This window comes from Penicillium subrubescens (genome assembly GCF_028828155.1).
Source record: "Penicillium subrubescens strain IBT 31985 chromosome Unknown utg000007l_segment0_segment0, whole genome shotgun sequence".
Classification (NCBI taxonomy): Eukaryota; Fungi; Ascomycota; class Eurotiomycetes; order Eurotiales; family Aspergillaceae; genus Penicillium; species Penicillium subrubescens.
In genome coordinates this window covers 1-14,137 of record NW_026643157.1, presented here as the reverse complement: position 1 = coordinate 14,137, position 14,137 = coordinate 1, and the positions used below count along the sequence as shown (strand labels likewise).

The 14,137-nt window shown below is 46.4% G+C and overlaps 5 protein-coding genes across 5 annotated transcripts; 2 read left to right on the top strand and 3 right to left on the bottom strand.

The window, feature by feature from the left end:
• The first annotated feature begins 110 nt into the window (after positions 1 to 110).
• On the top strand, positions 111 to 2,262 carry N7473_009753 (FAD-binding oxidoreductase). Its single transcript, XM_057155692.1, has 3 exons — positions 111 to 491; positions 564 to 1,049; positions 1,112 to 2,262. Exons 1-3 carry the CDS (start codon positions 294 to 296, stop codon positions 2,042 to 2,044), a joined length of 1,617 nt encoding a protein of 538 aa, XP_057004347.1. The 5' UTR covers positions 111 to 293; the 3' UTR covers positions 2,045 to 2,262.
• Positions 2,263 to 3,170: 908 nt separating this feature from the next.
• N7473_009752 (uncharacterized protein) lies at positions 3,171 to 4,328 on the bottom strand. Its single transcript, XM_057155691.1, has 2 exons — positions 3,978 to 4,328; positions 3,171 to 3,921 (listed from the first exon to the last, which is right to left on the bottom strand). Exons 1-2 carry the CDS (start codon positions 4,237 to 4,239, stop codon positions 3,365 to 3,367), a joined length of 819 nt encoding a protein of 272 aa, XP_057004346.1. The 5' UTR covers positions 4,240 to 4,328; the 3' UTR covers positions 3,171 to 3,364.
• A 1,533-nt stretch (positions 4,329 to 5,861) lies between these two features.
• N7473_009751 (DUF3431 domain-containing protein) lies at positions 5,862 to 6,939 on the bottom strand (the record flags this gene model as incomplete). The annotated part of the gene is given in 2 exon segments (XM_057155690.1): positions 5,862 to 6,853; positions 6,864 to 6,939. The coding sequence occupies 2 exon segments, from the start codon at positions 6,937 to 6,939 to the stop codon at positions 5,862 to 5,864; spliced, it is 1,068 nt and encodes a 355-aa protein (XP_057004345.1).
• A 1,209-nt stretch (positions 6,940 to 8,148) lies between these two features.
• On the bottom strand, positions 8,149 to 8,472 carry N7473_009750 (uncharacterized protein; the record flags this gene model as incomplete). The annotated part of the gene is made up of 1 exon (XM_057155689.1): positions 8,149 to 8,472. The coding sequence occupies one exon, from the start codon at positions 8,470 to 8,472 to the stop codon at positions 8,149 to 8,151; it is 324 nt and encodes a 107-aa protein (XP_057004344.1).
• A 3,658-nt stretch (positions 8,473 to 12,130) lies between these two features.
• Positions 12,131 to 13,425, top strand: N7473_009749 (Dipeptidyl-peptidase 5; the record flags this gene model as incomplete). The annotated part of the gene is made up of 4 exons (XM_057155688.1): positions 12,131 to 12,198; positions 12,244 to 12,327; positions 12,466 to 12,621; positions 12,675 to 13,425. The coding sequence occupies 4 exons, from the start codon at positions 12,131 to 12,133 to the stop codon at positions 13,423 to 13,425; spliced, it is 1,059 nt and encodes a 352-aa protein (XP_057004343.1).
• Between the last annotated feature and the right edge of the window lie 712 nt (positions 13,426 to 14,137).

Genomic DNA, 14,137 nt, shown 5'->3' with positions numbered 1-14,137 from the left:
CGCTTAGAGATCCGAGTCAATTTTGTCATGGGCCTAAATTAGAATGGCAGCTTAGCTCACACCCCTGAAGCTATTCACCATTTGATTAATGTATGATCGGTTAGCGATCGGTTAGCGATCGGTTAGCGGAGGTTCATCCGACCGAAGCCGTAGGCCCCTTAGGCCACCCAACGCAGGCAATTTAAGAAGCGATCATTCCATTCTTTTGTCTTTTGCTCTTCGTTTTCCTGGCTGCGGATGTGATTGTCTTAGAACGGCGTCTTCACCATTTTTGGAATCAACACCGTGCAATTATGCGTGCTTGGTCCTTGTTTGGCGCCCTAGTCGCGGCTGGCGGGATAGCTCTCGTGAATGCCGATGTGATTGAATCACCGAATTTCAATGTCACTGAGGGACTTGAGCAGCTTGGTGTAGACGTGTCGAGCATTCCTGCATTGAAGTCATTCAGTGGCATCCAAGCACGGTCAACTGAAGGCGCATGTGCTGCGGCGGTAAGTTGGAACCATTAAAGTTGAACTCATTGCGCTCTTGCATCTCTATGTGCTGACTTGACGGTGATATAGTGCGGCAGCTTGAAGTTTCTTTTCGGATCTCAAAAACTGAACACACAAAACACGACACACTACAACAATTTCACCAATTCCTTCTGGTCCGAGCAGCAGGAGGAAGTTCAGCCCTACTGTGTCTTCCGGCCCTCGGTGAACACACAAGTTAGCATAGCCGTTCTCCTGTCTCGCTTGACAGGCTGCCCGTTTGCCGCCAGAAGTGGTGGCCATGCGGCGTTTTCGGGAGCTTCAAGCAGTGCTGGAGGAATCAGCATTTGGTTCAAGGATATGAATGCGGTCACGCTCAATGGAGATAAGTCGATCGCTTCAATCGAGCCTGGTAACAACTGGCTGTCAGTATACTCAGCATTGGAACCGTACGGACTAGCCACTATTGGTGGTCGCGCTTCTAGCATCGGTGTCGGTGGCTTTGTGTTGGGCGGCGGAATCTCCTACCATTCCAATTTGTATGGTTGGGCCCTTGATAATGTCCAGAGCTTTGAGGTAAGTCAAATCTCAATCTGTCATCTACTTCGTTGACGGATCTAGATACTTACAGTTACTAGGTTGTCACTGCCACGGGTATCATCGTCACGGCAAGTGAGAGTGTCTTGCCTGACTTATACTGGGCCCTTCGTGGTGGTGGAAACAACTTTGGCCTGGTCACCAAGTACAATCTCTACACCATTCCGTGCCCAAAGATGCGTGGAGGTGCCAGAATCTTTACCGAGAACTACTTTACCGAGGTTGTCAACGCGTTCATCAACGTCGTGAACAACGCCACAGTAGACGGCAAGGCTCAACAATACGTGGCATTCCTCCAAAGCCAAGGCACAAATCTCGCCACGGCTGAGCTCACATATGTTGAGGATGTTGCCGACCCGGTGATCTTCCAGCAGTACCGAAGCATCCCTGCGATCGCAGATTCTACCAGCTCCAAAACACTTGTCGAATACGTCAAGTACCTTGAAGCCGATAATCCGTTCGGATACCGCGAGGTGTACTGGCCCATTGCCGTGCAGCTCAACGAGGAGTTCAGCAACTGGGTCGTGGATCTGTTCATTTCATTGATCCCTCAGGTGATAAACCTCAAGGGTGCTAACCCCGTGATTATCTATCAAGGTATCACCATTCCAATGCTGAAGAATATGACCAATTATGGCGGTAATGCTCTAGGACTCGATGCTTCTAAGGGCCCCGTCCATCTCATGCATGTTGCTTTCTGGTGGGATGATCAATCCGACGATGACACAGTCTACGAGTGGATTCACAGTTTCTTGACCCAAGTCATCGCAAAGGCCGAGGACATGGGTATTTACAACGAATACATCTACATGAACTACGCAAGCATGTTCCAAGACCCGATTGCAGGTTACGGAGAGGCCAACAAAGAGCGCCTACGGAAGATTGCCAGTATCTATGACCCCAGTGGAGTCTACCAGACTCTTCAGCCCGGATACTTCAAGCTGAGCGGATCACCAGTGACCTACTCTCTATAGAGACTTTCAGATGACAGTGGTGATGTATTTTGTATATCGAGTCCTAGACTACACTCTCTTGTTTTAAATTAATACTGTGTGGCAACGATGAATATCGTGGTCGCGTACCACCATTGCCACTTCCTCCACCATCTCTTTGCCTATGGTCTTCACCTTGGGAGAGTGATTCAAATCCTGGGTGTTCTAGATGGGCTGATCCAAACTATTCCGGTTCTGGCACTGATTTTTCATCCAGCGCATTCTCGTAGGATGGAACGCACGGCCCCGAGGAATGATTTGAATACCATCCATGTTCCACGGACCAAGCCAAAACCATGTGTAATTGAGATTGAAACATGTTGTTTGCGAAAAGAAGATCAAAAATTCTTAAATCGAAATCGTTCCATAGTCTTTATGTTAGGTACGATTACGTCTTGATAACGAAATTACCCCATCGAAACTTCGAATAGACAGAACTGCGTATACTGTGTGCTGAGAATAACGGCCGTGTTAGACATAATGCATAACCAGAGCGGCCTATTCGTATGGCCTTTTTGAACACTGCTTCATCCAGTTCTCGCTCCCATCTTGAACAACAATTAAATTGAAATTCGTCTTAATATAAGGTTATTCGATCATTTTTAGTACCGCAGCCCGTTTCTGAAAGGTAGTGAACCAGCTTTGACTGCTCATATGTGATTAATATGGTGACGCCTCCTGCTTCAAGTATTCTGTTTATATGGTCTCCTCGCTTTTTCCCGCCTTCAATACATATTTTCCTCTCCATTATCATAATATGTACTTAGAAATGCTACATTGTTGATCTTGCATGGGGCTTCTGTAACTAAACCATGCCTGGAGTAGCTTAAACTATGGGACCGCTGTGTCTACCCTAGAGCATCGCTGTCCTGCTTTCATGCGGCCCTGGACTCAAAGTCCGGTACTTGATATCCCAGTGAACCCTGGCCAAGTCTCCCCTCCAAGAAGCCAACCCCGCTAGAAGCCACCGTTGCCGCCATGGAGACTTTTTTGTTCTAGTATTTTAGACGGGTGGAGCCAAATCCGCTTAGCAAATGCTTCTTTATAACTATCATAATTGTTTCCTGAAGTGCAATATCGAGCTTGAACCCGACCGAAGTATAAAAATGCAGACGCGAATGCAGGCATTACACCTGGAGCAGGAAATATCCACTTTAAAAAATGAGCCTGCGAAGAATAGGCCGAGATGCAGGCATGAAATTAGATGTACGAAATTACTATTGTATTGATTGATCTCAACACATGTATTACATCAACTTCAAACAATTACCTGACTTGGGTCTTGACGAACTAAGCATCACTCTATTCTCGTCGTGCTTCAGATCCCATAATCTCCACAACAGGGGAGTTGACCAAGGAATCAGAGTTCGTACTGGTCGGATGGTCCAATTCCGTTGGACCACATTTTCGCCGCGGAGGCATATACACCCGTCCAGTCTCTTGTGCGGCTCCAGTATCGGTCCGTTGGTTTGACCTACTTCGTCGTCGCTCAGTAAGAGCCCAAGCCAAGGAACAGAGAGCCAGAACGCCCAGTGGAACGCCGACGCCAACCCCGATTGCCGTGCTGTTGCTGTGGGGGGAGTGGCACTCTTCGTTTCCGCCCGCGGTATTAGTGGTCCCGGTCATGGACGCAACTGAAGCACTTGTGGAGGACGGATCGGGCCGACTAGCCGTAGCATTGAATAACGCGGCCCGACCAAAGATCATATTGCCATCCTCGAGCACAAATGGAGCATCTCCATTAGAACATCTAGTAGCATTGCTATATTCGCTTTGATAGCCGCAGCAGTAAATTGCCCGGCTGTTGTCATTCAGTCCCACGCTGACAATTGGGGCGTTTGTACCGGTCTGATAATTCACTATACGCGATATATGAGTCAGGTGGTTTTTTTTCTAGATACTGACAGCAACGAACCGCAGTAATAAGCACAGGAGCTTCCCCATTCAGAATTCGTGCAGGATCCACGATATAGCATTAAGGGCTGGGTGGCCACACTGAGGCAATAGCCGGTGCTGAGACAGATCGCGCCCGTCATGCAGCAAAAGGTAGTTTGATCGCTGCTGCAGGGCACAGAGTTTGACGCTACGGTTCGGTCGGGATTATAGCATGTGGCGGCTTTAATTGGGCCAGCAAATATGAAAATACTGGCGACGTGGTAAAGAAATGGGAGAAGCATGTTTTGGCTTTGTAATCCCCAGTGGCTCAAGGACAGCGTCAAAAGGATTATGAAAATGAATCAGGCTTTCACCAGCAGGACGCGGAAATGGGGGCTAGGACAGCTTTCTAAGGTCTCTCTTTATAGTTAATGTCATTCTACAGGTGATGGGGCGTGCTTTTGGGGTCTAAATCCTATCCTGCTAACAATCCCTGCTGCTTGGCGGTCTTGGTATTGATTCTTGGTAGATGATTGGGCACGTTTCGCAATTTCAATATTAATTCATGCCCCACTTGTTCTTGTTGGACCTTTCTGCAGAGCACATGTTACAGTTGTATTTGACATTAGGTAATTGCGAGTTTTGACAGCGTGGTTCGCCTTTGAGATTTGAAAGAGATCTATTCTACAATCGGATCAATCATCAGTTGAGGATAAGCTCACCCACTTTATTATTCTCTATCCCATGAGTACTTAGTTGAGCCGAGGTAGTGCGCTTGGGCCCCTCTCGTCTGGTATTTCTGTATAGGGCCTTACGGACTACCTTTTTCAGAGTGAGTGATCATACTATTGCAGTATTTTTCGTGCTGCCATTCGCATTGCTTGCTTGTTGTGGGGTATAATGAGTACAACTTAGGATACATGGAAGACGGTTCAGAACGTGTTCCATGATATATATGTGTACTACATCTAACTATGTACCCGTGATAGCTTCCGTATGGACGACGGTCCCGGAAGACCGTATGACGTCACTCAATTGCTCCTCCTGCCTGGGCGTCTTGGCATAATCTGGCAAAGATCTAAAAATGGAAAATGAGGAATAAAACTCAGTTGTTGTTACTTTATCGATGTCAAGCTTAATTCAGGAAGTGCGCATTTTTCGATTGCCATACTGAACAGGAAAATATACTCGTTATCGGAGCTAAGCCCTTCCCCTGTTGGAGAGACACTAATGCCATGTTAGCTGGACATCGTCATATGAAAATTACGTGAAGAAACATACCCCAGCACCTATGTAACCGGCCCCTTACAAAATATATTCCATATTTCGCGGAGCGAGGGTCCGTAAAATATGAAATATTTGTAAGGGCCTGGTTAGGTGTTCAAAACAACGGGAAATTAAGAGTGTCAACGACTATTATGCCGAAAAGAACAATTCTTTAAATGGACCAAGGTGATCGTGGTAATGTGTATGTGGTCAGCGAGCCGAGCGATGCCTAGCAGATTCAATGGCGCTATGCTATTCAACTCAACCCTGCTCCTTTTATTCCTCCATCCAACGAAAACATCGCCATAGACATAAAAAGTCCGACTTCAATTTTGTGGTTAGAGTTTGATTTTAATCTTCAGTATAGTTAATTTTATAACAGTCATCTAGGGATAACTTATGGATGGAACCTGGGCAGTCGTCAACTGCGATCGTCTTCGCCTGAAGTCAGGGAGAATTCCTGTTCTTATACTATGAACATGACAGCCTTTCACACAAAGTACCCGATAACGCATAGATTGAGACTTCTGGCCGACCATAGTTGCACTTCGAGGAATGCTCGATTCATACGCTCTAGGCTACAAGTTGTGATTTAAGCTCTGCCCGCAAGATATAATGTTCGACGACTAAATGTGCATCTCGCGGTGATATGTCAATGTCACAGTCCAGCAGCATCCGCCTCCTTGACTATTCGATTTAAACGTTCAGTTGTCTTCGCAATGTACATATCTATATCAGCAGTATACTTCGAAAGCCCCGCTAAATCAGGCCCGATACGACTTCCCGAGATGCTCTCTAGCTCACCATCACGCTCATCACTCGGGCTCTGTCCTATAAGACGCTGTATTCGACCTAGATCACGGCCCATCTCGTAAGCACGATATCCCTCCTGGGACACATCATCCAGCAGGCGATCCGCATCCTTGTTGACAGCCTGGATACAGATCTCATAAAGCGCGCAATAACACTCCAGCGGCGCAGGGCAAATCACGGATGCCTGGGTTCCTAGGAAAAGCATATGCCAAACAACCTCGAACACTGCCCCTGCACTCTTCGAAGTCAGATCCGTATCGACGATCCACTGTCGTAGCCGTTTCAGCTCTGCCAGTGACACCCGCAGAGCTATGTCACGGGTAAGCGCAAATTGCGCCCCGGTGTGTGTTCCGATCGCCGATGGCACGGGCTGGCCGGGAAAAATCCCGTCCCACAACCGATTAAACTCGGCATATTCAAGCTCAAGTTGGGGCAAGTAGTCTATGCCTTTCCTAGTAAAAACTGACGCCGGATACTGGCCGTGAACTGCATATTGGATTTCAGTACACGTATTTGTAGCGTCGCAGCGAAGATTAACGAAGCCTGCATCGCGCACGTGCGGTCTGCGTAGGCGCTGGATGAGCGAGGAGGATTTCAGATGCAGGAGGATGTTGTTATGCCAGGAGGTGCGTCCGGCATGCATAAAGACCATAAGATCTGGAAGGGAATCATAGTGGTCGATTAAGTAGGTAAGATAGACCATGGCTTCGTTGCCTTTGTTGATTGGGACGGTGTGGGTGGCATTTGGATCGTCAGCAACGTAGACAATCTGCGTGTCGCCATGGCTTAGGCCGGAGTCTTGGTTTAGGAGTGTTAAATTATCTTTTTTGATGGCCGCTAGGATCACAGTGAGTGGGATGCGATCGTGAGTGGTGCTTTGTGACCGATTGGACGTTAGTCTCCGTGGCCACGACCTCGGCCATGATTTTGCCCTCGATGGTGTGCAGGTCAGATAGACGAAAAGAAAAACTAGGACTGTCGCATTGAAATATCGCCAACGCGAGGACCACACCCGGTATAAAAACATGTTTGTGATGCAGCTTTGGCAGTTATATCGATTCCCATGGTTAGACCTACTGCTCGTGCTCGTGCTGGTCAGCTATGGGCCCTTGGGCTGCGGACGACGGGAGGTATGCGGCGACAACGAAATCGGATGGGTTCCGTACTTTAAGCATAGCGATAACACTGAGTAGATGTATTATCTTTCATTAATGTAATAACTTAGAACGGGAAGGTTTCTTGTTGTGAGCGGATGGCTAACCGACACTTAAACGACGTTTGAGATGGAAATGGAGATTTTGGGGCGAGAAAGCGCCAGGCGTACGATATGTTAGTTCTTGCTGGTGACTCGGTGAGAAATAATTAAAGCGGGCTTATTGGGTGGAGTAACCAAGACTCAGCTGAGGTGGGGGCGGACTCTATGCAAATCCCTGACTCGGCAGCGATCAGCGATCGTTCACGCTCAGCTTCCCCGGCTGGGTGAAGGGCGCTGGTCGCTGGGCTCCATCCGAATTACCCCTAAAGCTAATTTTCGGAGCTCGAAGGGACTTTGGAGAAGTGAATGGACAATGGGGCGACACTGAACCTAGAATCGCTTTGGATCTTGCAACACTACATCTCCAAGGTTCTGGTATAAGTCTTATGATAGGCCGTACACAGAGTGCGGGATAGTCTATCGAGACGACAAGTGGGAGTACGGGAATCATTTACGAGAGGGATTATAAAAGATTTCCAGAGGGTTTTGTTTCCAAGGCGTTGATTGTCCGCACAAAATGTGTTGGACACAGGACATAATAGAAAGTAGTGCCGTAGTCAGTGTGCGAAACAGCAAGGAGACACAGGTGAATATTTGCAGAAAGAAACTGGCGTTCTGCAACAGATTCAAGCTAGCTGAAGGAACCAGTGATAAATCATAGCTGTGCGCTCTGAAATCAGACTACAAAAAAAGTGGACATCATCCGATTCTTCAGCGGTTTCCAAGATTTTCTCTGCGGCCCGTATGTCATGGATTGTGAATTTGATTATACGTCCCTGTAGCAAATCTCATTAGTTCACCTCAATCATGAGCACGGCTCATTCATTGCCATGAAGGTACATACGGCACTAATCCCCACAAATTCGCGTGGAGTAGTCTACCAGGACCTGCAAGTCCAGCACTTGATCTCCTGGTAGCCCACGGTGACGACCTTGCCGCCAACCTGCGCCCTGCCATCATTTCCAATGTCCTGTGAGCACCCGTCATCCTGAAAAAACTGACAGGATCCACCATCGGGACCATTGGTAACCTTTGCACAGTGAATGCCGTAGTTGTAACCGAATGTCCACGGGTCGCTACCGTCGCTCCAGGATGAGATGTATTTCTTACAAGCAGTGTCGCTGTAAATGTTGACGTTCCAGTACTTCGCAGAGACGGCAGTTGCAAGGACCAGGAGTGAGGATGCAGAGAGGAGTTGCATTGTGAAAAGAGTTGTGTGACTGACAATGGTATTTTTCGAGATGCTGTTGATACAAAGACATCCTACCCTGGAGAATATCTAGATTAATATATATGCTGTGGAACTGCTAGCCATCCGCCATTGATCCTTCCTTTTTTGGTAAGAATTAGTACATTGCTCCCTTAGATTACCAAATTTCACTTACCCTGGCATATCAAGTCATTCAAACAGCTATTTTGAGAAATTAAGTACTTAGCTGACCGTTGATCACTTTCTTATCGTCTACCCCATTCGGGCCAGTGGCTGAACTCTTCCCAGGCCAGGCACAAGATCACACACCGCCAGCCGGCTGCATCGCCCATTGACTTAGGCAGGTTCTGACTGGTATGTCCTTTAGCGCTGCCTACCTTGGCCACTCTCTTGCCGATTCCGTAAAATTTCATAGAGTAGAGGATTTTAGATTGATCTACATAGTGCACCTCGCCCAATGTTGGTACCTGTCTCTTGGTAGACCAGTCCGGGACCCATCAACTGCCAGAATCAACCGCAACAGTACCGATCTGCGTGTATCCTGGCAAGAATTAGGAACACACACATGCGGGCAGGTCAAGTAAAGATAACCTAATGATGCGATGGATACCATATAGCGTGTCCTTCATAATTGGCAATTTTTGGTTAGTTCCTACCATTTTTGGATTTCCACGAAATGACTTGAAGTTTTAATTAGGGTCAGGTTAATGGCACTACAAGAACGTTACTCGCACTACAACACAAACCACTTTCGGGTTAGCGCCAATCCACCCCCAAGAGGTACTTGCAACCTTTGCATAAACTCTGCCAAGCCCTTATGTATACATACTACTATGCATAAGCGTCTCCTGCGGTTACTTTAGAATGTCACCTCGACCTTAACCGCGTGATTTTTGCAACCCGCGGTAATGAGGGTCGTTAGTGTTGCCATAACAACCGCCGTATATTCCACAATATTCTAACATTCCAACATTCCTAAAGGTATTCGGGCCCGTCCCCGGGGGGGGGGGACCATACTAAAAAAGTCTTGGCAAAGGGGGGGGGGGACGAGTTGATACGTTCCCCCCCCCTAAGTACCCGAAATCTTGAGATTTTTTGATCGGGTCTTTTGAATCCTTTTATCTACTCATTAGATCTATCTAAATGTCAAATAATATTCTAGGATTATGTCGGATTTACGGGGTCAGCATAAATCCTTCAGCGTGCACAAGCAAGCGAGTGTGCACGGTTGGTCAAATCAGTATACGATTGGCGAAGAATCGTATAGGTCAGGTCGAAAGGGTCGTACGATTCGGCTCAGAATCGGAAGTTAACTTATGATAGAAGAATGCTCCAACTTCATCACAATCATTAAACTTGATTCAACTAGCCATGGAAAACAGGCAGTATTTATAACTTCATGAAATCGAGGCAATACGTCAGACTAGAATCTCATAGAAATCAAGAGAAATATAGAGTGTTGAAGCTCTTTCGTCATGTGTGCAATCTGTTGATGTCAATCGTTGAAGATCGTCGTCACGTGGACGTTCCGTCGCATTCTGTCAAGTTCGATAGCATGGGCTTATGCACCCACTCATGTCGACATATTATATTACTACACTATAGCACTACAGTTACTTTAGGGGAGACTCTATAACCCGGATATAGTATTTAGCGAGTCTCTTATAGCTTATATTATAATATTAGTGTTTCTTTCGGTATAGTTATTATAATAGTGCCTCTATCCCGAGCCTATAATTAATTTCTAACTAATTCAGGCCGCCTCTAGTGATAAAGGATTATCTTCTATTTATAAGATAGCGTTGATAAGGATAATCAAAGTAAAGAGCGGCTTCGCGGATCTCGCCCTTAGCACGTTCCTATCAGAGGTTATCACCGCGTATATATTTCCGGCTATAAGTTATTCTTAACGATAATAAGCGGTTTTTTATATTATTCCCTTTTTACAGAGGTATTCTCTCCGAAGCTATTATTATAGACTCTACACTCGATATACAATTCTTAGATATACCTCTAACTCCTCTTATCCCCCTTAGTTGTTTTATCTACGCTATCCTCTGTCGAGTAGCTAGTAAGAAAGGAAGAAAGGAGGCTACTATAACCTCTCCCCTAACACAATCGAGATATTTAGAGAGATTATATCTTTTACCTCCTTTAGGTCAGACGAACCTTGTTTCCGAGCGAAATAGGCAGTAAAATTAGAAGATCTCTTTTTGTTGTATATAAAATGTGAAGGGCTGAAGCAAGACTTAGATTCAATCTAACTAGGCCAACATGCTGTTTACAAAAAGCTTAAGGAGGGGAAGTTAATCCCGCGCGTTCCCCACGTCAACATACTAAGGTCCCGTGATACACGTGACCAACATCGGGCACTGGCCCGTGACATAAAACCCTAATATACCGGGCAAAAGACTAATAACGACTTTCTCGAATCGGACACCGAGGGAATAACTCAGGCTTACTACACAGCTGCCTTAATTTTCTAGTTATTGTTTCTTGACGACCACGAATATCTTACTCTATTTTCTATAGATATTTTATAAGTATTTGTTAATAGGTTACTATTTACGGTATCCTATAAAAGCATAGATACGTAGATAAGAACTGCTCCGGAAGCGCACACTTTAGTATACCTACTTAGTACAGCTGCCTCTATTAAATTAGATAATCGCGTCTAGTCTAGTCTTAGGTATAGTCGGGTAGTGAGTTGTATCGAAAGTAGAAAGGCATTAGTTCTGTTGCACAGTTAGAGCATTTATGATTGTGCGAATCAGGGACGCAAAGTCAAGATAATAGCGGCAGCGGAGCAAGAGTGTATATCACCAGAAGATGGACAAGGAACTGACGACCAGGAATGGCAAGAAGAAAAGGGAAAAGAAAATTGAAAGTTTATCCAGATAGCGAGAAAGATTGTAATTTCTACTCATGGAACGGTTTGGACGACCAAATATGCTCTGCTTCTCACTGGTTCGGCGGGGCGTTCCCGTGGGAGCTTGAAGCCAATGGAACGACCTTGGTACTTATACGGCCGATCATTCAGAGCATGTACCAGTAGACCCGGTATTCATGTCCATGTATTCCACTGTGCCGCCCTATAAAGGCCGGCTAGCGGGCTAGCGCAGTCAGTTCCTTTGATCATGTCTGCTCATCCAGCTCAACACGGTGACACCAATTGACCAAGTCATCATCCACCCATCCACCACTATCATCTCCACCATCATGTCCTCCTTTGGCTGCTGCAATACAACCTCAACCCCAACCCCGTATACAATGTGTTTTTGGCTTGTCTGCTTGGCGTTGACTTCATGCCTACTACACCTTCCGTAATAGGCAGCATTAGAGCGTGGATATTATTAGTGCAGTGACAGTGGTGGTTTGCCTCAACATCCCCAATTCATTCCCCTTCACGTTATCTCAAGGTCACTCCTGTTACCTATGGAAGCAGAGTCCTATTTCATAAAGCTTATCACTTTCCAGAATTGGTTTCAATCCGACTGGGTGCCCCCTGAGGGAAACTACCGAACTAGCGATGATGCCCGCTATGCAGAGATACATAAGTAGGACACAACTCGGGCCTATTTTCTCGCTCGGCCATTATTTGTTACATTTCTCTTGACCTTTACGTATACGTACATATCTGGCTGCGGAGATGCGCTCAATTGCATGGGCGGTCCTTGGATTGGTCACTGGCTCGAGTGTGAAGGCGCTAACGCCTGAGTAAGCCCACCTCGTATTTCAATCATAGCTATCTGTGATTGGCAGCGGCACGATTCATCCTACTAAGGTTATTTTAGAAAGCCTACTACAGCTCTACGCCGTGATAGACTCATCCCAAATCCTTCGGGGGTAAGTTGTCTGTCGTTCTTTGTAGATATCGATTCAAGCATTAACAAAGCATAAGGAAATGGCTTTGTTCTCATCATTCGAATATTCTCGGGAGACGCAAAAAACTTCAATATCTTGGAACTTGGTTGGCCTGGACAGTGGCAATATCACCGTGCTCACAAATGACAGCAATGTCTCCGAGTTGATCTGGCTGCGCACCGACGATTCAAGCCTGTTATACATCAACCGTACTAATGCCGATATCCGTGGTGGTATTGAACTGTGGTTATCTAACACAGCTAGCTTTGAGAAGTCGTACGTGTGCCCTAGGTATGTTTTGCTTTTTTTCCTCACTAATAATTATCCAGTCGGTACAAGACGGCGTCTTTGCCTGGTTTATTTTCTGGCCTCAAGACCGCGATTACCGAACGAGGCGATATTAAATTCCTGGTGTATGGCCAATCATACAGAAATGGAACGGCGTATAATAAAGAGCTGGCAGCCACCCCGTTGAGTACGGCTCACATCTATGACAATATTTTCGTGCGGGATTGGGATACCTGGTTTACCACTACTTTCAACGCTGTCTTCTCCGGCACCCTCAAAAAGGAGGAGGGAGCGGGGCCAAATCTTCGCTACTCACTCGATGCGCCACTAAGAAATCTCGTTGCTGGCATGAAAGATCTTGAATCGCCATCTCCCCCATTTGGGGATTCCTCGGACTATGATCTTTCTGCAAATGGAATATGGGTAGCCTTCAAGAGCAAGGCCCCAGAACTGCCCCGAGCTCACCACCCTGCATCTTATATCTACATAGTTCCGCACGACGCTTCCATGGAGCCTGAGTTAATAAACGGTCCAGACAGCCCGCTCACCCGTCATGGTATTACAATCGATTCCAATAGCCCATCATTCTCGCCGGATAGCCGGCATATTGCCTACTTTCAAATAGAGAGTATCTCGTACAAGTCTGATCGTCGTGTACTCTACGTCTACACCATTCACTCTAAGGAGATCTTTCCTGCCGTCGCTCATGATTGGGACCGCTCCCAAGGCTCGGTCAAGTGGACGGTCGATGGCAAGAATCTTATCGTGCACGCTTGTTATGAGATTGTCTGAGATGAAACTATTCAGAGATCGTGGCCTGGGGCCTTGTGACGTAACCCATGGGGGGAGCTGTATTGAGGCCCATTGAAGTTTGGAAGGTTGGGGTTAATTTTTTATATATGCTTAAGGTTTCCAAGGGAGGCAGATGACAGCAACCGACCAAACACTTAATCACAGATGAAGGTCTCATAGAAGCTACATACTACCGTCTTACTGGCATGTTATCAGTAGACCAAGACCAAGGGGTAGTGGTCGGTCTCTCTGCTTGGTAAAGATACAGTATGTAAAGGTCCAGGCCTGATAATTCTCATGAATTCTCGACAGCACGCAGAAAAATCCCTAAACTCCAATCATTATCGAATTGTTCACACATAGGTTTCCCCAAACTTCTGTTCATTAAGTCAGTCTAATGTCACATTTTGCAATACTGTAGCAAATATGGAACTAATCTTCCTCTCCAACCTAGGGTTACAGGGTTTGCTCGCCACAATGGCCTTTATTCTCTGGCCTCAAGACTGCGGTTACCGAACTCAGGCGATATTAGCTTCCTGGTGTATAATGAGGAACTGGTAGCTACCCCACTAAGTACGGCTTGCATCTATAACAGCATCAATGTACAAGATTATAATATCTAGCTTACCGCCGCTTCTAACGTTGTCTTCTCTAGCACTCGCTTAGGGTTTAGGGTTTAGGGTTTAGGGTTTAGGGTTTAGGGTTTAGGGTT